The following is a 27,723-nucleotide window of genomic DNA, read 5'->3' as shown; positions in this document are numbered from 1 at the left end:
GTCATGTAGGACAAAGTGTTTGATCCTAGGAGATACATGCTGAAGTATTTATGATAGATATCTGCAACTCAGTTTTTTTTTTATTTTTTTAAATTTTTTGCTTTATAACAAATTTAATCAGTTATACATATACATATGTTTCCATATCCCCTCCCTTTTGCGTCTCCCTCCCACCCTCCCTATCCCACCCCTCCAGTTTTAAAATGAACAGAAAGAGAACAGCCCCAAACTACCATTAGAAGGTTCGCGCGTGCGCACAGCCCTCTTTCGAGACACGATTTCGCGCAGCTAGAGGGTCAGATTGGGCGCCACTAGGCGGAAATACGTAACGGCGGTTTCCGGTGACCGTGTACGCGTCCAAGGCAGCGGGATGGAGGAGGTGCCTCACGGTGAGCGCGCGGAGGGGGCGTGGGGGGCGGGCCTGAAAGGACAGGAGCCACTCTAACTGTGATCTTGTCTCCGTGCAGACTGTCCCGGGGTCGGCAGCGCCCAAGCAGGTCGAGGGGCCTCATGTCAGGGGTGCCCCAACCAGGGACTCTGCGCTTCTGGAGCTGGTGCCGCTCCGGACCCGGGTGAGGAAGGGGCAAGGCTTCAACGGGAAGTGAGAAGCGCTGTCTTGGAAGAGGCGGGACGTGGGCGGGGTGTGGATGGTGTTGGGATAGGGGCCTTAAGGATGAGGGGCAGGGGCCCAGAGGAGGCGGGTCGTGGAGTTGTCTTCAGGATAAGGGGCGGGACTTGAGGGATGAGTGACAGGAGCGGGGCCCAGAGGGTCAGGGCTTTTAAAAGGCTAGGAGAGGAGAAAATTGGCGGGGTGGGGCGGAGCCTGAACCCGTGACTGGCGTGCAGTCAAAAGGGGTCTCAGGAGGGGCGGGGCATGGAAGAAAGTCGTGGGAGGTGAGGGGTGGGACCAGCGGTTTGAGTGACAGTAACTGGAAGTGGTTGGGAGGAGGCCGGCACCAGAGGAAATAGGGTATGAACTTTGAAGACAGGAGCTTAGGCTTAAATCCTAGCTCCGCCAGCTGTTTTCTTTGGACAAAATTTCCTTCCTTTTGAGGAGCGATTCTCCCATTAATTCAACAGAAGTATTTATTGATCACTTGCAGGCACAGTGCTCTGTGCTGGGGATACAGCTATGAATGAGACAGATGAGGTGATTAAAAAGCCTTAACCTCTCTGAGCCTCTGTTTCCTCATCAAAAATGGGGGAGAAATAGTTACAGTTTGTTTTAGGGATTTGAACTAGGATGAAATATTGAAAGCATAGTAAATGTGTAATAGTGATAGTTATCAGTGACAGGTAACTAAGTGCCTGCAATTTGTCCGTTTCTCACTCTTGGCACTACTGACCCTCAGGGTTGGATAATTCTTTGTGGTGGGGATGTCTGCCCTGTTTCTCTGCCCTGAACATTTAGCAGCATCCCTGGCCTCTACCCACTACATGCCAGCAACACTCCTTCCTGTGACAATCAAAAATATCCCGAGACATTGCCAGATGTGCCCTGGTGGGGTTTGCCCGCAGATTGGGAATCATTGCTGTATTGAAAGCTCTGTTCTGGAACTGGGAATATAGTGTGAACACTTCAGAGTTCCCCCCTTCATGGACTTTATTATTCTAGTAGGTGAGACAAACAAACCGATAAATACGGAAATGTCAGATGTACTCGTAGCCTTGGGTTTTGTTTTGTTTGGTTTTGGTTTGGGGTTTTTTGGTAGCACTTATTACTACCATTGATGAGGTGCTGTTTCACTCACGATCCCTTGAAATAGCCCAAGGACTTAGCTCCTTCCAGCCCGTTGGAAGAGTGACATTCAGAGAGGCACAAATATCATATGGTATCGCTTATATGTAGAATCTAAAAACATGGTACAAATGAACTTATTTACAAAACAGAAATAGAGTCACAAATGAGAAATAGAGAAAACAAACTTATGGTTACCGTGGGGGAAAGGAAGGGGAGGGATAAATTGGGAGATTGGGATTGACATATACACACTACTATATATAAAATAGATGACTAATAAGGACCCACTGTATAGCACAGAGAACTCTACTCAATACTCTGTAATGGCCTATGTGGGAAAAGAATCTAAAAAAGAGTGGATATATATATATATAACTGATTCACTTTGCTGTACACCTGAAACTAACACAACATTGTAAATCAACTATACTCCAATAAATATTTTTAAAAAATAAAAAAAGATTGAGTCAGGGGCTTGGTCATCTGAATTGCTTTCTTTGCAGCCATAGAGGAAATCAAAGAAAAAATGAAGACCGTGAAACACAAGATCTTGGTGTTGTCTGGGAAAGGCGGCGTTGGGAAAAGCACATTCAGTGCCCACCTGGCCCACGGCCTAGCGGAAGATGAAAACACACAGGTGGGACCTTAAGGAAAAACTGGGAGAGGCTCGTGTCTTAGGGCTCATGATGGCTCCTAGGGAGCTGATTCGTTAGTGTCAGTTTATCTGGCCTCTTTGGAATCTAGATCCTTCCAGAGAGAACGAGGAAATGCAAGGCAGTCGAGCAATGAAATGAGTATTTCATTGGATTCTCTAGCCATGAACATGGCTAGCAGGTGTACATTTCTCTTGGCTTGCTGATTATTTATTATGTTAAGTTCAGGCTTCTTTCTCTTTATGAACCCCTTCTGCCTTTTTCTAGGTCAGGGGTCTACCAACGATAGCCTGTGGTCAAATCCAGCCCATCTCCTGTCTTTTTATGGCCTGTGAGCTATGAATGGTTTTTACATTTATAAATGGTTGCTTTTACAGTGTTACATTAGTACTTCTGAATCCTTGATTTTGCCCACAAAGCCTAAAATACTTACCATTTGGCCCTTGAAGAAAACGCTTGCCAACCCCTGCACTAGGCCATTCACTTACACCCACGTACACAGAGGAGCTTGAAAACTCAAATTCCCCAGTACTGCTCTCAGGATTTCAGCTTTAATAAAAGGTGTGGTAGGGTGAGGAAGAAAAAAATTACTTTTACCAAAAAGATCAAATGGAAATTTGCAGTACCTGTGATTTAAAAAATACAGGTTATTCATTGGGACTCATGATGGTTTTGCACTGATCTTAGGAAATGATCCCAATATTCACTTCGATTACAATTTTATACCTAATGAAACCATGAATGCTGTGGGGTTGTTTTGTTTTGTTTTTTTAACACAGAACACGTTCTACCATTTGGTTTTGCCAAAATGAAATTATGTTCAAAATTCTAATTGAAAAAAAATACATATATACATACCAGAACTGCTAGAGAATCATCGGTGTCCCTTAGACGCCACTGCCCAACACATTGAGCCCTGAAATACAAGCCGTGGTGAGAACTTGTGTGTTGGTGCTGTGTGTGCACTGGGTGAGAGAGCCCACCACACGGTCTGTGTGGATCACAAGCTCTGCTGTTTTTCCGTCAGAGTGCTGTTTGGGGCCTGCAGAGGAGTTCTGTGTAACGTGGAAACAATTTTATTGTGTTCCTGTTGAAAGCCATTCCCAACCATTCCAGTTCTTTTCTTGGTCTTGATGCGTGCCTTCTTTCCATACACTGATATATTTTTGAAAATTAGGTTTTGTCTTTGTGCATTTTGAATGTTGAAATTTATTTTTATATAAATAAGGGCTAACTTTCAGTTCACATTTATAACTGGCAAATGACCTTTCACTTTTGTTTGGCTTTTTTTTTTTTTAAGATAGTGCTAGTGGGGAGTGTAAAGGTATGTTTAATTTAATATTGACATTTCAAAACTGCCACATATTGCCAGTTATTCTTTTTTAAACTCTAATAACTGGATAAATTTCATATTTTCTACTTGTGTGAGATAAACCATTCTATTCCAGTGTGAAATAGCACCCTAAATTCTTAATAAAATAAAGGCTTTATTTCCTCCACAAAAAACCCCAGTAAAGGTAGCTACCGTGGGCAGGGGGATCAAGCCCACCATTCCGACCTGCCCTCAATATGCTTGAGCGTTTGAGCGTGTGCGTGCGCGCGCACCCCCCCCCAACACACACACAGATAAACAGTGGCCTCTCAGATACCTCACCAAAGGCTCCAGGAATATATATTTTTTAAATCGTTGGGTTAAGAAAGTAGAGTTTACTTCAGGGGTCAGCAGACTTTTTATATAAAGAACAGATGATAAATATTTTAGGCTTTGTATGCTATACAGTTTCTGTAGCAACTATTCAGTTCTTCCCTTGAACATGAAAGCAGCCATAGACAACCTGTGAACAAATGAGTGTGGCTGTGTTCTAATAAAACTTTGAATTTCACATAATTTGAATTTCATAATTTTCATGCTGTCGTGAAATAAATGTATTCTTTTGATTTTTTTTTTCCCCCAACTCTAAAAACGTAATAGCCATTCTTAGCTATGGGCTGTACAGAAACAGGTGGCATTCTGGGTTTGGCCCATGGGTTGTAGTTTGCCGGCCCCTGGTTTGGTTTGTAGCTCCAGAAACACTAGTGCTGGCTGGGGAAGAACTTCTTTGGGGGAGGATTGAAACCTTGGGGAGGCCGTGGCCTTCCTGGGACAGTGCAGAGGCTGGGCTAGGAGACCTGTAAAGCTTGGTGTTTCTCTCACTAGGGCTCTGAACCCTGCTTATTACTCATTTCTCTTCGGATCATTTTATGACGTGTGGAGCTGCTTTTATTGGCCTACATGACTGACGTGGGCTTCTCTGGAATCTGGTATCTGTTACCCAAGATGTGCTCTAGGCATCTGGGGAAAGGGAGAAGTGACTGGCAGGGGACAGCTGGGCAGGCTCGTGGGAGAAGGCGGCCTTGGACTCTGATGGCGGCTGATGGGATGTGGCGGGAGGAGGTGGAGGCAGAGGCGCAGAGCTGGGACCGCCGGGGCCGCCGGGGCAGACAGGGCTGGGCAGGCAGGGCTGCTGCTGCTGCAGCAGAGGGGCCGAGGGTGAGGCTCAGCCTGAGCCAGACCTGGGAGGCTTTAACACCCTGGGAAGATGTTCCAGCGGGAAAGAGGCATGGTTTGAGGGTTGCTATAGCAGCAGCCGAGTGTGTGATCGAGTGTCGTCAGAGGGTGACAGTAAACCAGCGGGAGTTGTTGCTCTTGTCTCCATGAGAGGCCACGAGGACACACCCAGGGCAGTGCTGGAACCAACGGCAGGAACAAATGGAGCAGCAGGGCCTCCAACTCTTGGAGAAGAGGGAGGGTCAGAAGTCTAGCTGAGCGTTTGGGGCAGGAGGTGGGTGCAGTCTAGCGTGGTGGCCAAGAACACAGGCTCTGGAGTCGGTCTGCCCACGATCACATCCCAGTGCCGCCGATACCACTGCTGTGACCTTGGGCAGGTTATCAGACTATCTCTGCCTCAGTTTTCTCATCTGTAAAATGGGACTCAGGACCGAGTGAGATGATGCACGTAACTGTAAAATGCTTAACACGATGCCGGATGAATAGGAAGTGCTCAATAAATGTCCCTGATAGAATATGGAGGGGTGAAGACTGTTTCTGCTTTGGTGATAATGAGTTTGTAGCCCACCCAGAGTCCAGTGCCCAGCAGGTTCAAATATACTTGCCCATCTGTTTTTCTGTTAGCCAACAATCTTTTGCCGTCTGAGGGTCAAGTTTGTATTGGCCAGTTGGTCAGCCAAGAAATCTGTTTTCTGCGATGATCCATGTTACCCAGAATAATCTTTGCTTTCAGAAGCTGTCAGGCATTTTCTTAAACAGCTGTCTGGAGATGTGCTTTAACCAGGCCAGCTACAAGGAACCACTTTTGAATAGACAGCTGTTTACATAGAATCACGCTTCTGTGTTGTTACGTTCTGAAGTCCCACTGTGCACACGTTGAAACTTTGCAGTAGACTGAAGGGAAGCTCACCAGCTGTGTGGAAACATGGCTAGATGAGCTGGATTTTTTTTCTTGCAGTGGTGCTTAAAAACAAAAAGTCAGGGCTTCCCTGGTGGCGCAGTGGTTGAGAGTCCGCCTGTCGATTCAGGGGACACGGGTTCGTGTCCCGGTCCGGGAGGATCCCACATGCCGCGGAGCAGCTGGGCCCGTGAGCCATGGCCGCTGAGCCTGCGCATCCGGAGCCTGTGCTCCGCAACGGGAGAGGCTACAACAGTGAGGGGCCCGCGTATCGCCAAAAAAAAAAAAAAGTCAGCACTTAAGAAAGTCTGTCTCCCCTCAGGCAGACCTACTGGTGACAGAAAACATCACTGTCTCCAAAGGGTGCCCGGCATGGGCATAGAGTACACACCGAGTGTCTTGTTGACTAAAGTCAAGCAGCTCACACCCCTCCCTGCCCTAAATTCAGCAGGATGGTGAGGACCGCCCTGTCCTTTTCTGCCTGCCGCCTGGTGGCAGCTCATTACTGACTGCAAGCAAGGCTGTTCCATGATAGCACTTGGTTAGGCAGGTGTCTGATGGTTTGCAGAGGGCCTGATTCGCAGGGTAGCCCCTGACTAATCACAGGTGGGCTGGGGAATGTGCAGGTTGGGGCGAAGGGAGGAGGAGGAGCCTCTATGGCGCAGACCTGAGCTGTGAGACATCCAAGAATCACGTGCCTTCTTCCCACCGCAAGAGTCAGCAGCTCCCGTCAGGTCCCAGCTTATCATCCTGCCCTGTGAGCTGAAAGGCAAGCTGTGTCATTAAAAGGTCCAGGCTATAGTGTCTGAGGCCCTCTCGGGGGCTTGTAGACTCGAGGGCTGGAAGGAGCCTAATGATCTCCTGAAACACTGATTTCACAGATCAGAAGCTCAGACAGATCGGGGAGGAGAAGCAGCTTGTGCGAGGTGACACAGCCTCAGAGTGCCAGGCGTTAGTACTGAGCCCGCTTCCTGTGACCTCTTCTTAAGTGGAAGTATGGGGCGCTGGGTAGGGAACGCTGTGGATCCTGACAGCCCTGCAGCACCCACTCCACCACTTTCTAGCTGGGAGAGGGTGTGGCAAAGCCTCTTCCCATCAGTCTTCTAGCACCTTCCACAGACCCTGTGAGGATTAATGCAGGCGTGTTTCTTCCAGCTGGGGTTCTCTGGTGTAACTGGGGCAGAAAGGGAATTAATTGGATGGATATGGGGGTAGCGGCAGGATCAGCAGAATGTCTGAAGGGGGCAGGACACGGCCGCTGGAGAGCTGGGTAGCAGGAATGTGCCACAGCCCTTTCAGGTTCCACCGCAGACTGAGTGCATGTGATCTCTTTCTTGTATCATTTCACTCAAGATACCCACTTGGTTGTGTGGAAGAGGGGGTGTAATTCCTCAAAAGGAAACTGATTAAACTGTTCCCAAAAGAGAGCGAGATTTTCTAGACCAAGTGGCTAGAAACTCGAGATTATTGACGAAAGTCTCCGTTAGGGTCGTAGCGATGGTATAATTTCCCAGGTTGTGAGGCTCTGATGTAAAACGTCTGGATCATTAACCACACATCAGCCTGAAGCATCAAGAAGGCCAAGGAAGTCAGGTCTTCAGGATGAGGTCTTCACCCTGATGGGTCTTCAGGGTGAGCGTTGTTCTGTTGCATTCTTCTTGAGGTCCAGCAGAGGGCGCGTGAGGCAAACGACTATCCAGTGTATGAAGGAACCGCTTTCCTGACCTGGTGTGAAGTCATGTGAGGATCATAGGAGGTTGTCCAGAGGATTGAAGAGGAAAGCAAGAAACTAACTTGCGGCAAGTTAGAAGTTACCCAGAGGTGCTCTACTTTGGATCTAAGATGTGAGAGCTTTCAAGATGAACACGGCCCTGCTCTTTAGAAGGTTTCTGAAGGCTGTCTCAGACCTTTTCACGAACCAGATGGGGAAAGCAGGGCGTTGAGGGTAGAAGGAGTCATCCAAAGCTGCATGTATCACTAGCAAAGAACTTCTGTAGGTTTCCTTATTTTCACGTTCTTTTTTAGAAGTTGAGCCTAAGCCATCATTAACCTTCAGCATCACAGGAAAACAGGGCTTGGTCAGAGCTCAGCTAGAGGGTCCACTCTGGCCCTCATCGCCAGGCCCCCGGGGTAGTGGGAAGAGCCCTGGCGTTGGAGTCCAGAGACCTCAGTTCATGTCCCAGCTCTGCTTCTTGCTCGTTGAACAAGTCTCTGGGCCTCTCTGAACCTCAGTTTCCTCTTCTGCAAAGCAGAGATAATGATCCCAAACACACAGGCGCGCGCGCACACGCACACGCACACACACACACACACACACACACACCGCCCCCCCCACCAGTACATGGTAAGGGCCACGTAAACAGTGGCTGGGCCTGAATCGTCAAGCGACCTGATACCCTGGACCATAAGCTCAGCCTGAAAATAGGCCATACTGAGGGTGGCTGGGGTGCAGCAGGGGCGTGGGCGGAGCGCCGGGGGTGTTGGTGTACTTTGCAGGTTCTTGTTAGGAGTTTCGTCTGTGTCTCTGTGGCCCAGAAGATAAATGCTGTAACTCTCCCTCATGAGATTCCGCTCGGTCCAAGTTCAACCCAGTTTTTCTTCACCTTCTCCCCTCCCTCCTTTTCCTGGAACCCCGTCCCCTCCCGATTGTGCACATCTGGAGGATTGTACATCTGCTGATATCGCGTCTCCTCTTTTCCCCAGGTGGCTCTTCTAGACATTGATATATGCGGGCCGTCGATTCCCAAGATCATGGGATTGGAAGGAGAACAGGTAATAGTGACAAGAAAAAACGCAGGGAAGTATTTTCTTACTTACGGTAAACTATAGCGCCAAGCCTCTAACCCTAAGCCAGGGGGTCAGCGGAGCCCATGCCTTTTTACCTGGACGTGACGAGATCAGGTAAATGTTCACTAGACCGCCTGTCTCCTTTTAACAACAGCCGTGAGTTTGGGGGCGGTGTGGATTATAGTTAAGTTCATCCAAACCTTCTGAGAATTGTTAGTTTCAATGCCTTCTTAGAAGGGAAGGGAAACAATACATCAAATGCAGAAGTCAGACACAGAAACTTAGCCCTGGCTAGACCAGGGCTGGCTAGGGTTCTGTACTCTGGAAGCAAGGGAATATTTCTGCTCCTGTGGTCACCAGAGGGGAAGTGAGACTGCGAGGCAGGCGAAGAATGCGGGCGGGGGTGGAGCAGCACGTGCTCTCCCTCCCTTCTAGGTGGCACAGAGCCATCTGAGAAAGGGTTCCCCTGCGGGGTGCATTGAAGCCCCGGCTGGAGGACTAGGCTTTTCCTGGGGTGTTGGGATCCATACATTCTTTACTGAAACGCTGGGTGCTGAGGTTCAGAGGAGAACAAGGCAGATAAAGACCCTACCCTTGTGGGAGGGGCAGGTGGTAATAGGACACTAAGCAGGGTAAGGGGACAGACGGCAGGGCAGGGCGGCCAGGGGAGCTGCTCTTCGGGAGGGGGTGGTCAAGGGCACCCTGCTCAGAGAACCCAGAGAAGGGTGCGCTGGGATGGGGAGCGCGTGCAGGAGTGTCCTCGTGTCCTCAGCAAAGCGGCCCACGGGGACGGGGCAGAGTGACGGGGTGGCAGAGAGTAGCCAGAGGCAGATGGAGCCAGTCCTTGGGGACCCTGCTCAGGGCTTGGGACTTGCTTCTGCCGCGCTGGGAAGCAGCAGGAATCACAGTTCTGAGCACATACTGGCGAGCAGCGAGCTCTGGAGCACGTGCCCCCAGCACAGGGGTCCGTTACCGTGAGTCACGTGCGTGTACTACTCACTGGGCCAGGACACAGGTAGTTATAAAAATGGAAAACTTTAAATGGTGACATAAAACAGAAGTTCTACTGTTTTCTCCTCCAGTGCTATTGGATCATCGTGTTTACCCCTCTTTCAAAACCAGTGACTTAGAGAATTAGTATTAATAGGAATCAATGGTTTTTTTTTTTTAAGTATGACTTCAAAGCCGGTGACAAAGGACCCCATGTTATCTGATTGCAATTCTGTGAAATGTCGGCAGCAGGCACATCTGTAGACACAGTAGATCCGTGGTCACCTAGGACTGGGGGGAAGTGTGGGGATCGGGGGTGACACTTAGGGGGTGCAGGGTCTCTTCTAAGAGTAACGAAAGTGTTCTAATGTTGATTGTGGTGATGGATGTACAATTCTGTGAATATCCTGAAGCCATTTAATTGTACGGTTTAAATGGGTGAGTTGTGTGGTATGTGAATTATATCTCAAAAGACTGTTTAAAAAAGTAAGAATTCATCAGGAAAAATGGGCTTTCTGTTTTGGGTCCAGCGTTACTTGAACTGTAAATCTAAGGTTGATGTGTGGTTGGAAGTTGCGTAAGTTCCTGTTTCATAGTAAAGCGTCGATGCGGACTTGAACCCTGGCAGTTAGTGAACACCTACTGCGAGGAAAGGGTCTGGGGTCTTGAAGTAGCCCAAGCTTCCCGCTGACACCACTTCCCCAGTCGTTGTCCCCCGGGGGCAGCAGCTCAGCCCTGAAGTTCACACCACTGATGGGAGGGTTCTGTGTCTCCGGTTTCACTAAAGGTCATCCCTCCACTCCTGGACTTGTACAGAGACCGCCTCGCTGCTCCAGTTACCTGCATCTTCTCAGCAACCCCCAACTGATTTCTGTCACACTTTTAAAATATCCCAAATTATATTCGGACTCCGGTAACATCAGTCCCCTGACCAGATAGATATCTAAGCAGTTGCCAAATAACCCAACCTGGGAGGGAAAAAGCAAATGAATTCTATCATCCATAACCCAGCCCCTGACCCCGCTCTGTTCACCCCCTATTAAGAATTTAGTGGTAGCATTTAAGACGATGAATTGTAATTTATAAAACTGCCTTCTTACTACGTAAACTTTGTCTGCGAGAGAAGCGTGACCAGGGCGTATAATTTCTCACAAATAAGTGTGGGCTTCTGTTCCTGCAGGTTCACCAGAGTGGCTCGGGCTGGTCTCCAGTGGTGAGTGCTGACCCCCTTTTCTTCAGGATCTCTTGTCGTATGTGTACATAAAAGGTTGTAACTCTTTATCGTCAACAGATATTTATTGAGGCACTTTCCTAGGCACAGGGAATCCAGTTCCAACCTGGGATTGGCACACTTTTTCTGTAAAGGCTCAGAGAGTAAATATTTCCAGTTTGTGGGCCATACAGTTGCCACCGTCATGGCTGGAAAGTAGTGATAAGCAAATGAATGACCGTGGCCGTTTTCCAATAAAACTTTATACAAAACCAGAAGTGGGGCCATAGTTTGCCAACCCAGGTTAAGATAGTAAAGGAGACGAGGTTTGTTTATTTCAGCTGAGTTCACCGTCATTGCCGCATAGGGCCGCATGGCGACTCTTTCAATCCCCCCCAATATGGTAACCTTTTTTTTTAATGATTTTTTTCGAAAAAAGAAAAGATATAAGGATTCAAAGAGTGAATATACTCACAGATCACACAGTAATTTTGTCCCCCCCAATTTTTCTCAGCCAGAGCTCAGACAAAAGACATAGGGAAGTGCCTTGCACTGTGGTTTTAAGTAAAATGTTTCTTGCGTCATCCTTTCTAGTTCCTGGAAGACAACTTGGGGGTGATGTCGGTGGGTTTCTTGCTCAGCAGCCCCGATGATGCCGTTATCTGGAGGGGACCAAAGAAAAATGGTTTGCCACTCTGCTTTCTGTCTCTTATCACGTCCTTCCAAGGGCAGAATTGCATCCCGTCCTGTCAGGATGGCCTCAGGCTCATCCTGCTGGGCTTCATAGAGTATTATTTTTATGCATCTGGTTGCCTCTTCACTGGTTGAAGAGAGCCAACAGAAATACCAATTTTATTTAATAAAATGTTATAATTTTAAAAATCTATTAGGGTTTTTCTCTCCTGTAAATCTACCTAACCCTGAAATTATTCCTAAGGAGGTTTGTGTTCTTATTTGTGTCAAAGAGAGAAGTATGTGAGGTGACATCAGTAGCAGGTTGACTAGGCATTGAGGCTGCAGGTGATAATGCGAAAGCGCCCATCTGGGCAAGGTTCCTCAGCCTCGGTGCTGTTGGCGTTCTGAGCCAGATAATTCCTTGTTTGGGGAGGGTGGGCTGTCCTCCACGTCACAGGGGCTTAGTAGTGCCCTGGCCTCTGTGTGCCAGAGGCGAGTAGAACTCCCACCCTAGTCACTGACAGGCAGACGTGTCCCAGACGTTACCAAACACCACTGATTGAGAGCACAGGTGATCCGTACATAAAGGTCACGAGCTGTGCTTCTGTAAAGAGAGTCAGAGGACGGGAGAGAGGAGGCATCCCCGCGGCTTCTCCCTGCAGGTATGATCAAGCAATTCCTCCGAGACGTGGACTGGGGCGAGGTGGACTATCTCATCGTGGACACCCCACCCGGGACGTCGGATGAACACCTCTCGGCTGTGCAGTACCTGGCCGCCGCGCACATCGATGGGGCGGTCATCATCACCACGCCGCAGGTGTGCCAGGGCCCCCCACCCCGGAAGGTCTCTTTCTCTGATGGCCCGAGACCCTGGGCTCTTCAGCACACCCTGACTGGGATCCGCAGAAACCTTACGTTTATCTTCGGTCCAGCCACTGTCAGCGGACAGGGAGGCATTAGGTGGCAGGGGCGGGGGTGGGGGCCAGGGGCGCCTGGCCCGAGGATGGCGCTGGAGAGAAGACGAATTTGTCATTAGGAATGTTTCCTACTGAATTTTTAAAGAGAGGCTGGGGCCCGCCCTTAGACCAGCAGTGCTCTCAAGAGTAGGTCCCAAAGAAATGACCTATGAGAACAGTGGAGTGGGGACGTCCGCTCTGATGCGGGTGCTGACAGTGGGCAGGGCTTTCCACATGGGGCAGGGGCACATGGGAACTCTCTGCTTTCTATGAACCTAAAACTGCTCTAAAAGTCAAGTCTAAAGCAACAGCAACAATCGAGTTGACACAAGGATGGCCTCTCTGATACCATGTTTACTGTGAAAGGAAAGAGAGTCCCCTTGGGTTCAGGAGGAGGGGAGCAGACCGAGCAGATGCCAGCCCTTCTCCAGAAAGCCTGGGGGGATGCCCCATGTTTGTGCACCTCTGTATGTAACTTCTCTAGAAAACGTGACTTCAGGCTGGGGATGCCCACTTTCTCAGAGCCCTGCACATCCAGCAGCTGGCTTTCTTTAGGGGTCATTTTTCTTTTTTTTTTTTTTGTGAGAACTGCATTTTTTTAAAATTACAACATCTTTATTGGAGTATAATTGCTTTACAGTGGTGTGTTAAGTTTCTGGGGGGTCATTTTTGACAAAGCAGGGCTTGTAGAGGATACCAGGGAGAGAATCACAGCTGCACTGAGGTGAGACGCTTAGTAACAGCCATTTACTTTCTAGCTAAATGCCCTTCCGTCTGTACCCCAGCCTCAAAGGGGGCCAAACATGGGCCTCAGGAGAATAGAGGACTCAAAGCCAGGACCCTTTGAAGGCCTGTGACCGTTAAAGCCACAAATGTTAAGGAGCAGCCGTATTTGACAGCAGACAACCCTTGGACACGTGTCTGCAGTAAAATTAAATGGGGGACTGTGGTGGATACTAAGCCCTGATTATCCACAGTCCTCACGCTGTAAGATACACATTCAGAGTCCAGAAGTGAATTTGAAGGGATCCAAACCTGGTAATAGTCCTTACTTTCTTTTTGTGCATAAAGTTGCTTGGGTTCATGATAACCAGGATCAGAGGTTGGTGTACTTTTTCTGTGAAGGACTGGAGAGTAACTGTTTCAGGCTTTTCGGGTCACACGGTCTCTGTCACGGCCCTTTAGCTGTACCATTGTGGGGCGAAAGCGGCCCGAGATACTACGCAGAAGAGTGGGCCGGGCTGTGTTCCAGAAGAACTTTACTTATGAAAATAGGCAGCCAGGCGAGCCCACAGGCTGCCCGTGACCTGGAAAGCTGGGCCCACTCGGGCTCAGCCCAGTACACTGACGGGAAAGTGGAACACGGAGGTGTGTTAAAGGGTCACTTTCCTGTAGATTCGTTGTACATTGGACACTTGCCTGTTCAGGTTTATCCTTTGAGGTTTGTGGGAGGTAAGTAGCACCTGGAACAGGGCTCACACGTGGTCGGCACGAGACAAATACGGAACACGGGGCGTGGTCCCTAACACTTCACGGTGGTGATGCCACGGCCCTGCAGCCATCCCTCCACCCCATGGATGTTCTCTTTTTATGCTTTGACTTTGACATAACTGGACTTCTTGAACCTTGACAGGAGGTGTCGCTCCAGGACGTCCGGAAAGAGATCAACTTCTGCCACAAGGTGAAGCTGCCCATCATCGGGGTGGTGGAGAACATGAGCGGCTTCATCTGCCCCAAGTGCCAGGTGAGAGTACGTCCAACCAGGTCCTGTCCTCCACGCCTGAGGAAATCGTAGGGGTGGGTCTCTGGGAAACCGTTTCTATTTTCCCCATCGCTTTGGGAAGCGGAATCGCTTTGGGAAGCGGAATCGCTTTGGGAAGCGGAATCAGTTAAAACCCTCTGTTGCTGATTTAATGAAAATTCTTTTCACATTCAAAATAGCCATTTTTTTAAAGTTGCTTTAAAATGTGGTCCATTCGTATGATTCTGAAATGAAATCAGGATTCCTCCCCCTTTAATTTGCCTCCCAGAAGGAGTCTCAGATATTCCCGCCCACGACTGGGGGTGCGGAGGTCATGTGCCAGGACCTGAAGGTCCCGCTTCTCGGCAAAGTGCCTCTGGATCCGCGCATAGGTGGGTGAGTCCCCGGTGGAGGCTGCACACCCTCCAGCTGAGAGGAGTAGTGAGACGCGTGGCGGCGCGTAGGCGAGGGAGCAGGAGAACTTTGGGGCGGCAGGAGGGGCCTGCAGAGGAGAGGAGAGACTGGTTAGGGAGACTTCGGTGCAGGGAGGCAGGAGGAAAGGAAGTCACTAAGGGGCGGGGCCGGGCCGGGCTGGGGGTGACCTGGGGAGGTGGCAAGGGGCGTGCCTTCAAGTCTTCTCTTACACAGGACTTAGGTTCTGACTGAAAGTCGGGTACAGAATTAGCCTTGGAGACTCCCGAGGAAGGTGCCCCGCATGTCCAGTGTACAGGGAAGCCCAGCGCAGCCCTCCTTGTGCCCGGCTTCCCTCGGTGAGCGTGAGGGGAAGTCGCTGGCCTGCCTCTGGGGGTCACGTTCCTCTCTGAGTGCCAGAGTCCTCCGGGGACCCCACCTCCACCCCACACTCACTGCGGGGCGTCGGCTCGCTGAGTGGAGCGGTGAGGACACCCACCGCCAGATTTGTTTCCCCACAGTAGCAGGAGTTGACCTTGCTGAGGTTAGGTGTGACCCACACCCCACGAGGAAGTGGGACAGTGAGGTTACACAGGTGCCCAGGCTTGAGGGAAGCCGACAGAGACTGACGAGGCTTGGGCCCCGGTTGTTAGGAAGTGAGAGCCTCGGGAGCGCGGGCGCCGTGGGCACCTGAGGCCGAGGCCGAGGCCGAGGCCGTGGCGGCGGCGCTGCAGGAGAACGGAGAGGAGGTCAGGGCTGGACTGGGGCCTGCGCATTGCCAGGGAGAGGGCGACACAGAGAGGGAAAGTGCCAGGATTTGAGAGGTGACACGGACGTCCGTGCTGCCCAGTGTGAGCCACCGGGGAGACGGGGACGGCACCGAGGACTGGCCGGCTCCCTCCTGGGGCTGTGTGGAGGCGGGCGAGGCCTCAGCTTGGTCAGCGGGCTGGGGAGAGAGGTCAGGAGTGGAGGGGGACGTGCCTGCGACGGGGGGTGGGAGGTGCAGAGAGGAGGGGCTGAGAGCGCAGCTTGGAGGAGGCCTGCCTTGAGGAGGTGGACGGGAAGAGCCCCCGAGAAGCCCAGGGGTCCTGGGGGGCAGCTCCGGAGATCGCACCTCGCTTGTTTCCATGCCCAGCAGCGCTTCTGGTATGTGGTTTCCCCGAGAAACAGAAAACTCGGCTGCTTTTCCAGCCTTCCCCGCTGCTGTAAACTGTCTTCGCGTTGACCAGAGCTTCCCTCTGGGGCGTAGGAGCAGGTACCTCCCCTCACAGGCCTCCGGAGGCGGGCGGCCCACGTGAGCTTGTGGGGGACGGTGAGCGGTGGCAGCCTGAGCGGTCACCGCCATCTGCTCCAGGCGGTGCTGCCGCCTTAGTCCTTAGAGCAGCTTACAGGGGAGGCGGCCTGGCGCAGCCTCTGATTCAGTGCCGTCTGGCAGGCACAGTCCCGTGTGACAAGGTACATGTCCCCAGACCTCACCTCTGGTTGTAGCTGCAGAGGGCTGGGCCGGCGTCGGAAAGGACAGGCAGTTAATGCCGTGACATGCTGCGGCGAGGCGGGCAGGGCCAAGTGAGGTCGCTGTGACCTTCCGGAGCCGCTTTTGTCCAGTGAGGGAACAGCCATGTTACCAGGAACAGACAAGAGGCCGCGAAGGACGCGCTCAGCCCCTGTGGGAACGTGCGGCAGAGGAGCGGCTGGGCTCTGGCGCCGTGATCCTTGGCCTCCCCAGCCCCGCACGCCTGAGGGTCACACGGAAGCACGTCTGGGGCCAGGTGCCCTGGCCTAGATCTGCGCTGCCCCAGTGCTGGCTGTGGGCTCCGGCGGGTCCTTGCCAGGCGCTGAGCCTCAGGCCGCACCTGCGAGGTGGGGATGGTGATGGAGCCACTGCCGGGGGCTACACGAATGGAAGGAGGGCCACGAGGGGAGCCTTGGACAGGGCTGTGCCCAAGGGGTGCCGCCTGCAGGCGACAGGCAGGAAAGGGGGAGGTTTGTGGAGATGGGGAACCGACCAGAGCGCATTTGTAAGGGGACAGGCAGGTCCTCTGGGGAAGGGAGGACGAGGAGTGAGAGGACGCTGGACGAAAATCAGAAGGAAGTGGCCCCACGAGCCTGTTGTGGGACCTGTGACTTCCCAGACCCGGTCCAGCGACCGTGAACTCGGAGGCTTCCCTAGCTGCTTCCGCCACAGTTCACGGTGCCCGGGCCACATGGGGGCCCACTCTGCCCCCCATCTCGGGTGTCCCTGTCCCACCGGGCAACATGCTGGGGAGCTGAGGCAACGACTGCTCCACGGTTGGCCTGGCCAGGATCCCCCCAGGAGGCTGGGGAGCGGCTGTGGGTCGTGGAATCACTGATCCTGCTTCTCCAGCAGGGGGGCCGGGGGCAGAGGAGCCGGCAGCAGGGTCTCCCCAGGACCAGACGGTAGGGGAGCACGCCGTGTGCCCAGGGTCCCGCCCCACGCTCACCTGGATGCGAGACCACCTGTGTGTCCCGAGGAGGCACTGCCGTACACAGAGCAGATGGATTGATGCCAACCTTGAGTGACCTTCGAGATAAAATTACATGTGGAGAAAGCAATGGGCAGAATATGTGTGTCATACACTCCCAAGCATTTTTTTAAAATACACGACTGTGTATATGTATATATATGCATATATTTCTAGAAGGATACTTGAAACACTGGTAGCCTCCTTTGAACTCATTCTTCATGGTATAACCTTTTGTATTCCATACTCTTACCGTGTGCCTTCATTATCTTTTTACTGAAAGAACGAGTTGGTCTTTTAAATGCAGGTTCCTGGGCCTGCCTAGGAGCTGCTGTATCTGATCACGATGGGGGCCCCGGAACCTGCATTTGCTGCGCATGACCCAGATGACTCGCAGGCACACACACTAAACACCATCAGCCAGGTACAGGTCAGAGCTGCGAGGAAACGCTAGCCAGGGTCCCTGCTGGATGGAGGGGGGGCAGGTGAGGTCCTCGAGACCCCGACATTCTGTCTCAGCTTTGATCTTCATTACAAGTGAGGTGGACTCGATCTTCAGTGTCATGGGCACACAAAGAGCCCCAGGTTCACATCACCACTGTGCTTTCTTCATGGATTTGCTTTCCTTTGTTTTTTTAAGGTAAGAGCTGCGACAAAGGACAGTCTTTTTTGGTTGAAGCACCGGATTCACCAGCCACTTTAGCCTACAGAAGTATAATTCAGAGTAAGTGTTTCAGTGAATCTTGTGAATCCAGATGGCACGGGGCCAGGAAGTGACATAAATGAGCAGAGTGGGCTAGGTGTGAGAAGGTCCCATTCAGGTCATAAATGTCACTGCAGCCATAAGTGGCCACACAGCTTTGGTGGGGACACGGGGGTAGTGAGGTCTGGGATGACTCCATCAGCCCAGGAAGCCAGGAGTCTTGAAAAATCTTCCGGTACCTCAGTGTTGTGAACTAAGTCATAGTTTAAAAAACATGGTGAAGTTTATGGTATAGGAAATACACCTCAATAAAGCTATAAAAAGAAAGAAGAAAAAAAAAGCATAGTGAGCCACACCAAACCCATGTGCAGGCCTGATTCCGTCAACAACAGGCAGCCGTCAGAGGCGTTGAATTTAAGGCAGAGGTGTTGGCAGTAGTTAAAGCTTTAGGCTCCCGGTTTGTGGCTGAGTTCTTTTGACCTAGTGAAATGGTGTTTAGGGTAAATCACATCATTTCCGGGATTCTTGATCTGTAGAATGGGCCAGCGTGAGGCCTCCCGCCGTGGTTATAACCACAGATGGGCAGTGGGCAGTATTGGGCTCACTTTCAGAGATTCAGGGCATCAGCCGTAATGGGACTATTGGGAGAATTAAGCCACCTGGGGACTCCACCCCATCTAGACGCAGCCTCGCCAGCACAGGGCAGGGCCACCAAGAGCCGCCACTGCTTCCTCGCCTGCTGTCTTGTTTTCCAGGAATCCAGGAGTTCTGTAGTCTGCGTCAGCCAAAAGGGGAGAACCTCATAGGCTCCTGAAACAGCAGGACGTTAGGAACACAAGCAGCACGTCCCATCGCACCTGACCAGCTGGGTGACAGAGCAGGGGTCACAGGCAGAGAGGGACCAGCCCCAGGCATGGTGTGAAGCCACTTTTTCAGAGACACTTTAATCATCTAACATTTGTACACTTTTCTTTAGAACATATGTAAAGGGCATTCTTTACAGATGTGCCGTTTTAAAAATAAAAACATCTCAAACCTCTGCCCCAAGGCCTTCTTCATGTAAAAAACCAGCGGCTTGTGGGTCATGGAATTTTCTTCTCTGTCAGAAGCTGTTCCATTACAGAACTTCTCACTTGAGCCTTTGCTGCCTCGGAAGATAAGCCTGAAAAAGAACCAAAGGGACAAAGGGGTGAATGTGTGGCTTCGCTGCAGATACACAGTCACAGTTTCAGACAGCATAGTGCAAATGCTGTTCCTTAGGTGGAGAAAAAATTAAAGCAGTGATAGATCCTCCTGCTGGGGCTTGTCCTGAGGTCAGTGCACACCACATGGCTGGGCACAGTCAAAAAACCCTCGCGTCACCCACATGAGAACAGATTTGGGGGTCAGTGTCGACACCCTGTATAGGAATGTGTGTTCACTAGATCCAGCAATTTCCAGTGTCGTCAGACGACTTACAGGGTTTTTAAACATTACATAGAAAGCAGAGAGATGCAAACTCCAAGAAGATCCTCACTGCCGTGAGACGCTCCCTCTGAAAGACACACAGGATCTGAGAGCAGCTGAGGGAAGAGTGAATTCCCATCTCACTCCAGGCATGGAAGTGGAAGGCGGGCGAATCCGTGCCCTCCCCTCCTCTCGTCGCCCACCCCGCTTGCCTACATAGGGTCAAATCTGCACCTGTTCAAGGTGAGGGAGGTGAGACCCCTCTGAAGGGCCCACCCAGACCACAGGCCCAGCTGAACCCAGGGGAGCTGCGCTTCCACGGGAGCCCCCGGCCCTGCACCGTCCAGGCCGCCACCTCGATCCCACCTCTTACCTAATATTTGTGAATCTCCAGCCCCTCAAGGCCAGGCTTCTGGAAGTCTCTTGGACAGGCCTGCAAGGGGAAGAGGCTGCCCTGGCTTTCTGTCTCACATGTGTGTGGCTTGATCCTGCTGATTCAAGGCCAGAGCAAACCCACAGTGAACTGAAAGCCTGCAGGGCTGGTTGCTCAAGGTCTTGGTGTGAAGCTGCACGGTTCACATTTAAGATGGTTCAGACCATTTCAGGAAGAGCCTGGTCAAATTTAGAAGATCTATTTCTCTCCTAGAACTAAGGCTAGGTTTAAAAAAAAAACAAAACGTTATGGTTCTTAATTCTGTCGTTTAAAGAAATCACTCAAAACCGACAATGGCAGTCACAAAAAGACAAGCGCTGTATGATTCCACTTCGGTGAGGTCCCTAGAGTCGTCAGATGCACGGGGACAGGAAGTAGGTGGTTACCAGGAGCTTGCTGATCGGGGGGGGAGGGTGGGGAATGGGGAGTTAAACATTCGGTGGGTACAGTTTCGGTTTGTGAAGATCAGAGTTGTGACATGATGTGGATATACTGAACTGTACACTTTTTTTTAAAGGACTGCCATCTTTTTTTTTTTGGCTGCCTTGGGTCTTCGTTGCTGCGCGTAGGTTTTCTCTAGTTGTGGCGAGTGGGGGCTGCTCTTCATTGCGGCGCGCAGGCTTCTCATTGTGGTGGCCTCTCTTGTTGCAAAGCACAAGCTCTAGGCACGCGGGCTTCAGCAGTTGTGGCTCGCGGGCTCTAGAGCGCAGGCTCAGTAGCTGTGGTGCACGGGCTTAGTTGCTCCGCGGCATGTGGGATCTTCCTGGACCAGGGCTCGAACCCGTGTCCCCTGCATTGGCAGGTGGATTCTTAACCACTGCGCCACCAGGGAAGCCCTGAACTGTACACTTAAAAATGGTTAAAAGGGTAAATTTTGTTGGGTATATTTTAACCACACACACAAAAAAGCAACTAACCATGGAGGCCTGGCTGATATGGAAAACATCAAAACCTGCCGTTGCCGACAGGCCTCCTTGACTTTTAAGTGTCTGGAGATCAGGGGTCCAGGAATCAGACTTCAGTAACTCACCGTCTGGAACACCGTCTGGGACAGAAAACTGGCTGTGATTTTGCTGATGTCACTCTCGCCTCCCATCTTACAAAGGACGTAGCCGTACAGGTTAGCGGCTTGGAGAGAAATCCCAGCTATGACGAGGGCCTGCGCTCAGACAAAGCAAATGTAATTCTCCTAAGAGCACGTATTGAAATGTTCCTCCCAAAGCAAGTAGGAGTGGCTCCGGCTCACACCTAGTAATAGCCAACCTCTATGGAGTGCTTACATATACTCACAGACCCCTTTTAATCACCAGGAACCCGAGAGGTTGGGGCCATTATCATCCCATTTTACAGGGAGGACATGGAAGCTCAGGGAAGCTAAATTTGCCTGAGGTCACAGAGCTGGAGTGAGGCTGAGCCATGATCCAGACTCCAGAGCCCACACTTTTTTATGCTGTTGCTCAGACTGTCCATAGATATTCTGTTTCCTCATTGAATGGATCAGATCATGGCAATGCAATATGATAAAATCTGAAATAAAACTGCAGAACCCTGAGGCTAGCTTATTCCTGCTGAGGAAGGGTTCCCTATCCAAGGTAGGATGTCATGCACTTTTTCTAAAAACTCCTCTCTCAGCAGCATTATTCAGAGCCAAAAGCTGGAAACAAATAACCATTGATTATCTCACTGATGGATAAATGGATAAACAAAATGTGGTCTAATACCATGGAATAGTATTCATCCATAAGAAAGAAAGCAGTACTGACACCTGCTACAACAGGGATGAACCCTGAAAACAATACTAAGTGAAAGGGCTCAGTCACACAAGACTACATATTATATGGTTCTTTTACAGAAAATGTCCAGAATAGCCAAATCTGTAGAAACAGAGAAATCAGTGGGTGGCAGGGGCGGGGGGGACAGGTGTATGGGGAGGGTGATGGCTGAAGGGCTCAACGTTTCCTTCTGGGGTGATGAAAATACCCTAAAACTGATTGTGGTGATGGTGGCACAACCCTGTGAATAGACTAGAAGCCCCTGAATTGTACACACCAACGGGTGCACTGCCTGGTATGTGAATTCTATCTCAAAGTTGTTTCGATTGATGGGTTCATCAATAGCAAAAACCCACTCCTGCAACCACCGGTTCTATACAGATATTTCAGCAAATGTTGCCTTACCAGCCACTTGAGCTTCAAGGAAAATAAGGAGCTAAAAAAGAACACGATCCAAATCATGGGGCAGATGATGAGGCCGAGCCAGAAGACCCGAGCTTCCGCCTCTGTGGCAGCCACGGTATTTGGAGAGGCCTGTGGCGGGAAAGTGATTCGGTTTCAATACTAGTGAAAATGGTTGCAAAGGAGTGTGCTATGATTTTTGTTCACGTCACACGTGCTTCTGCCACATGTGACTTTGAACGGAGCGCCAGCATCAGTGGGCTTTGTGTACGGCGGGGATCAGACCCCACAAAGCTCAAAAGGAACCCATGGGAACTTTCCACGGCCGTTTTCCCGGTTCTAGCTTGACACATATTGGAGAATACCTTTCTGGCTTCAAAAATCCAGTGGCTTTTCCCATCTTCGTCGATCTGGTTCCACCAGCGAAGGCCCACCATGAGTCGTCCGGTTACATTCTGAAGAAAATGGACAGAATGTCTCCAAGCAGGCTACGGGTCATTCATTGATGAATAAAAGTCACCAATTCATGCCAAACTTGCACCGTGAGAAGGAGGAGAGGGGAACTGAACTGTGGAGCTTTCTCAAAATCAGTTTTGAGGCCTCTAATTCTTAACTAAGCTTACCTTAAAAAGCAACCTAAATGTCCATCGACAGAAGAATGGACAAAGAAGATGTGTTACATATATAAAATGGCATATTACTCAACCATAAAAAAGAATGAAATAATGCCATTTGCAGCAACATGGATGGACCTAGAGATTGTCATACTGAGTGAAGTAAGTCAGAAAGAGAAGGACAAACATCATATGATATTGCTTATATGTGGAATCTAAAAATGTGGTACAAATGAACTTATTAATGAAACAGAAATAGAGTCACAGATGTAGAAAACAATCTTATGGTTACCAGTGGGGAAGGGGAGGGAGGGATAAATTGGGAGACTGGGATTGACATATACACACTACTATATATAAACTAGATAACTAGTAAAGACCTACTGTATAGCACAGGGAACTCTACTCAATATTCTGTAATGACCTATATGGGAGAAGAATCTAAAAAAGAGTGGATGTACACATATGTATAACTGACTCACTTTGCTGTACAGCAGAAAAGTAACACAACATTGTAAATCAACTCTACTCCAATAAAAATTTTAAAAACAAAGTTTCATTCATGAAAAAAGGACTCCCCACACACATATATATTCATATTATATAGAATTTTAAAATATATTATTTATAATATTATGTCATATGTAAAATTTACAAAAAATCCAAAGCCCTATGGAGTTGTCACCCTCATATACTACATGTTTGCAAGCATGACAGAAGCCATTTATTCAACTAAGCAATGTATTTTTTTCTCTAATTTTAAGTGACAGTATTCAGCTCAGTATTCTTAAGTGCATATCAGCAGTTTAAACCAAAGTGCCTCTGAGCCCCAATCAGCCACAGGCATCAGAAGTGTGAGCATCTGGAAATGCAGTCACGTGTTTCAGGAGCGAGGCTATCACAGGTGAGGGGGCCTTACCTTCACAGACCAGAAGTCAAAGGACAGGAGGAGAAGCACGGTGACAAAACAGCCCACGAAGCTTCTGCTGAACCAGTCACAGCCCACGTAGGTGATGATGGCACTTACTCGGAAAAACAGGTGGAAAAACGTGGCCACCGGGTGCCTAGGAAAGAACCCAGAGCCCCCTCACTCCAGGGCCCAAAGGGCAGTGGCTGAACTCACTCTGTGGTTTCCACGTCCCACGTGTTCCCCGTGCATTTAAACCCGAACTCATTCAGGCTGCAGTGCTAACCCAGAAGGCTCGAAACAATCCTCATCACACCAGCATTTTTCCCCCACCCTCTTGAAGAAACCAGTACTTTCCCCTAATTTGACTCCAAATATCACTTGCCCTCTTTGAAAATGGGTCACCTTTGACGTGAACTGTATCGGGGACAGTGATCACCACCTTCCCACCCAGCAGCGACAGTGACCAGTTCCCCAAAGGGAAATGTTGGGTTATTCCGCCAGTAACTGAACAGCGCGGCCATGTGCAGCCCACGGGTGCAGAAGCCTCACATCAGCGGGGGCCTCGTGTTCCTGATGGAGGGAACCGAGCACGACATGCACAAGTCGGCGCCAACTCCCAGCCACTTGTGATGAGCTGCATTTCAGCGCTGGAGCCAGAAAGCAGCTGTGCGCAAGGAAGAGGGGGTGGGGGAGGGATGGACTGGGAGTTGGGGACTAGCAGATGCAAACTTTTATATATAGGATGGATCAACAAGTCCTACTGTAGAGCACAGGGAACTATATTCAATATCCTGTGATAAACAATAATGGAAAACAATATGAAAAAGAATGTATATAGGGACTTCCCTGGTGGTCCAGTGGTTAAGAATCTGCCTTCCAACGCAGAGGACACTGGTTCCATCCCTGGTTGGGGAACTAAGATCCCACATGCCACGGGGCAACTAAGCCCGTGTGCCCAACTACTGAGCCCTTGCGCCTCAACCAGAGAGAAGCCCACGCACCACAACGAAGAGCCTGAGCACCGCAACTAAGACCCGATGCAGCCAAAAAATAAAAATAATAAGAATTTTTAAAAATCATTATTAAAAATAATGTTTATATATGTATAACTGAGTCACTGCTGTACAGCAGTAATTAACACAACATTGTAAATCAACTATACTCTAATAAAAAGTTTTTTTAACTTCTATACAATTAAAAAGAGACTATCTTTAAAAAAATAAAAAGCAACCCTGCGAGCCCCATGACGGGTAGCAGTTCATTGCTGGACGGGGAGGGCAGGCGACTCTACTCAGCAAACCTCACCTAGTAGTGCCAGATCCAATATCTTCACTGGAAGCCAGAAACCCAGATTTTTCATGGGAAATCGGATTTTTACCCAAAGGTCACTAATTATGTTAACAAAATGCCACAGGCTGTGTTGCACACTGGCCTGTGAGCCGCCGGCTTGCCACAACGTGGGGAGCAAAGGTAGCCAGCAGGCCTGTGGGGGACGAGCCTGCTTGACCTTCCGAGAAGGAAGGTGGTCAGGGTAAGCACCCAGGAGGCTCCTATAGAACTGTGCGTTTCTGATGCCCAAGGGAGCGTCAGCTAAGATTCAGAGGCAGGATGTGTAATGACATCTGCATTTACTCCTCACGTTCTAAAGGAAGAAGGGGCTGTGCCGGAACCCCAGCTGTCCTCCAGAACGTTCTCACCTGTGCCTTTCAGATGCTGAGCTCTCCTGGCGACCGTACCTGGCATTTAAGAATTAGACATGATCACGTAGCACTTCCAAACCTGGAATGTTCCAGAAGATAAGACTCTTGGGAGTCTCTTATACCCTTTTCGCCTTAAACCTTATTGAGGATCTTTCAACTAATTGTCTTAGTACAATTTTGCCCCCTTCACTCCAAGATAAATGAGTCCTCTTCCAATAACTGAACATCCTTCAAGGGCAGAGATAATTTTCAATAATTTTGTATCCCCAAGAGCACCTGGCATTAAGATTCTCGGCAAATATTTGTTGTGTTGAACCTTATAATCCAGTCCCTTCAGGCTCACTGGGGACATCTGTCCTTTTTGTAGAACAGCAGTCCCCAACCTTTGTGGCACCAGGGACAGATTTGATGGAAGACAATCTTTCCGTGGATGAGGCGGGGGCGGGGTATGCTGGGTGGGGGAATGGTTCGGGCGGTAATGCGAGCGATGGGACGCGAGCAGCAGATGAAGCTTTGCTCGCTCACCTGCTGCTGTGCGGCCTGGTCACGGACTGGTACAGGTCTGTGGCCTGGGGGTTGGGGACCTCTGCTGTAGAACAATACAGACTTAAAACGCTTACAAGAGACCCAAGTGTGCACTGATCCAGGGTGAAACCTGGAAGTTATGCATTCAAATAAATCCCCTGCCCACCCATTGTTTTTCTTTTTTTTTTTTTTTTTTTTTTTGCGGTACGCGGGCCTCTCACTTTTGTGGCCTCTCCTATTGCGGAGCACAGGCTCCAGACGCGCAGGCTCAGCGGCCATGGCTCACGGGCCCAGCCACTCCGCGGCATGTGGGATCTTCCCGGACCGGGGCACGAACCCGTGTCCCCTGCATCGGCAGGCGGACTCTCAACCACTGCGCCACCAGGGAAGCCCTGTTTTTCTATTTTTGACTGTGGTTTCCTGAAATAAAATGCAGGAAAAATTCCACTTGTTGGAAGGTTCTGTTTATTCAGTTGAGTCCTGGTTGACTGTTTCCGTAACTTGAATGGAAGGTATTATTATGGTTGTTGTTGCTGTTGTTGTAATTATCCAAAGCAAGTAGAAAAGGATGCCCATTTTACTTCCAGACATTGTTTTGATCCTGTCTTACGCGGGCTGTTCTCTGGGCAACCCTCCAAACCCTCACTCCGTCCACCTCTGCAGTTTGCCCAGCCTGTGCCCCACCGCTAACATGGATGTGGTCTCAGATCAGCTTTCTAGTTTGGAGAGTTTTGAAGGCCATGGCTTGAGCCTGCCCACCCTTCCCTGACATGGGGTCCTCCATCCCCCCAGCCTTTTCTCCTGCCACCTCCGCAGCCACGGAGCACACACGCGCCGACAGTCGCCTCCACCTCTCAATGCCACCGGCTTCCAACTCCCCCCTCCCAGGCACCCACCTGGTCACCCCCTTGAGAGGCAAACAGTACAGAGGTGACTGACTGCCAGGGTCCAAGTCCCGGCTCCAACCTCTGAGTAGCTCCTCAGCTGTCCCTAAGCTACGGAACCTCTCACCGCCTCAGTCTCCACTTCTGTAAAATGGGAATGCCCACAGGAGCCACTGCTGAGGGTATTCGATTAAAAAGGTCAAGTGAAGGTAGCAGGTATATAGTCCCTGAAACACACACCACGCTCAGTCACTGTGAACAGCTGACAGTCTCACTGTCACTCAAAACTGTTCCAAGGAGCCAAACTGTAACATTCCCCCTCTGACCACAACTTTCTCTCTCTCACTCCCCAGGGGCTGACTTTTCATCTGTGCAGGGATCCCCCAAGACTCCTGATCGCCCCATATTCCCCCAGCCCCTCCACTTTCACCAAGGAGACTTCCTTATCCTCAACGGGAGTATTTTCTGGTCAGTATCCATCACGCTCCCTCCACCCGCCAGACAGAAGCCTGTTATCTCAAGAGGAGGAGGAGGGAATGACTGATGGTGAAAGGAGAAATGAGATGACCTGAGTCAAGGTGGGGAGGGTCTAGCTGGGCTTTTGTTTACATTTAAATCCACTTTCACAGTTCTGGGCCCAACACATGCCTTGTCCCCCACCCCCTTGGAGGGAAACCCAGTAGGTTCTCATGGAATGTGCTTGAAAGTTACCCGAGGAGGCCTTAAAACGCACGCAACACTGCCTGGTCCCGGGACACGCGGATTCAGATTTGGAGTGGGGCCTGGACATGGACTTTGCAAAGGAAAAGCACTGTTCTATCCTGGATTCACAAACTCCAGCCCAAGGGCCAAATCTGGCCCACTTCCTATTTCTGTAAATAAAGTTTTATTAGAACGCAGCCATGCTCACTCAATGGCTGGCAAAGCCGAAAATATTTACCCAGAACTTGTGCCAATCCCTGCTCTGGATGGGCAAGAAGAATTTGGTGAGAAAATTAGGCTCCATTCAAAACAAACCAAAATGAAGCAAACTGTCACTAACGGCCTCTTCTCTCCACCCGCACCCCCCAAAAATCCCCTTTCCAAAGCTGCAGGGTGGGAGCTGCCCGACTGGCAGAAACAATGGATTGTGCTAGAGGTCAGAGCAGTGTTATCTCTGGGGATGGTAGAGGGCCAGCCACTGGGAAGGCACACAAGGGGGCTTCCAATGCTGGAGATGCTCCGCATCTTGACCTGTGTGG

The 27,723-nt window shown here is 50.2% G+C and overlaps 2 protein-coding genes across 3 annotated transcripts in view; one reads left to right on the top strand and one right to left on the bottom strand.

Moving 5' to 3' along the window:
• Window positions 1-306: 306 nt before the first annotated feature.
• Window positions 307-18,838, top strand: NUBP1 (NUBP iron-sulfur cluster assembly factor 1, cytosolic). Of its 2 annotated transcripts, none has more exons than XM_081255525.1 (11): window positions 307-389; window positions 468-572; window positions 2,245-2,378; window positions 8,544-8,612; window positions 10,798-10,830; window positions 11,422-11,512; window positions 12,165-12,319; window positions 14,092-14,202; window positions 14,492-14,591; window positions 17,734-17,817; window positions 18,552-18,838. In XM_081255525.1, the coding sequence occupies exons 1-11, from the start codon at window positions 371-373 to the stop codon at window positions 18,608-18,610; spliced, it is 960 nt and encodes a 319-aa protein (XP_081111651.1). In that variant the 5' UTR covers window positions 307-370; the 3' UTR covers window positions 18,611-18,838. The 2 variants fall into 2 exon arrangements, with proteins under 2 accessions (XP_081111651.1, XP_081111652.1); XM_081255526.1 differs by having other exon boundaries at window positions 332-389; window positions 14,489-14,591.
• Window positions 18,839-18,941: 103 nt separating this feature from the next.
• Window positions 18,942-27,723, bottom strand: part of TVP23A (trans-golgi network vesicle protein 23 homolog A) — a gene marked incomplete at its 5' end in the record, with an annotated part of 32,205 nt that continues 23,423 nt past the window's right edge. Inside the window, 6 exons of the mRNA XM_081255165.1 lie at window positions 18,942-18,958; window positions 19,616-19,675; window positions 20,706-20,834; window positions 21,853-21,981; window positions 22,215-22,304; window positions 23,383-23,527. Coding sequence (XP_081111291.1) covers window positions 19,616-19,675; window positions 20,706-20,834; window positions 21,853-21,981; window positions 22,215-22,304; window positions 23,383-23,527 — 553 coding nt within the window. The 3' untranslated portion in view covers window positions 18,942-18,958. The remainder of the gene's footprint in view (window positions 18,959-19,615; window positions 19,676-20,705; window positions 20,835-21,852; window positions 21,982-22,214; window positions 22,305-23,382; window positions 23,528-27,723) is intronic.

This window comes from Mesoplodon bidens (genome assembly GCF_964165515.1).
Source record: "Mesoplodon bidens genome assembly, chromosome: 15".
Taxonomy (NCBI): Eukaryota; Metazoa; Chordata; class Mammalia; order Artiodactyla; family Ziphiidae; genus Mesoplodon; species Mesoplodon bidens.
This window is presented reverse-complemented; position numbering and strand designations above follow the sequence as displayed.

Bases quoted from the DNA above. Each gene is read 5' to 3' on its own strand.
- NUBP1 (XM_081255526.1), top strand. The intron at 2,379-8,543 runs GTGGGACCTTAA...TCTTTTCCCCAG, and splicing joins CGGAAGATGAAAACACACAG to GTGGCTCTTCTAGACATTGA. The intron at 17,818-18,551 runs GTAAGTGTTTCA...CTTGTTTTCCAG, and splicing joins CTACAGAAGTATAATTCAGA to GAATCCAGGAGTTCTGTAGT.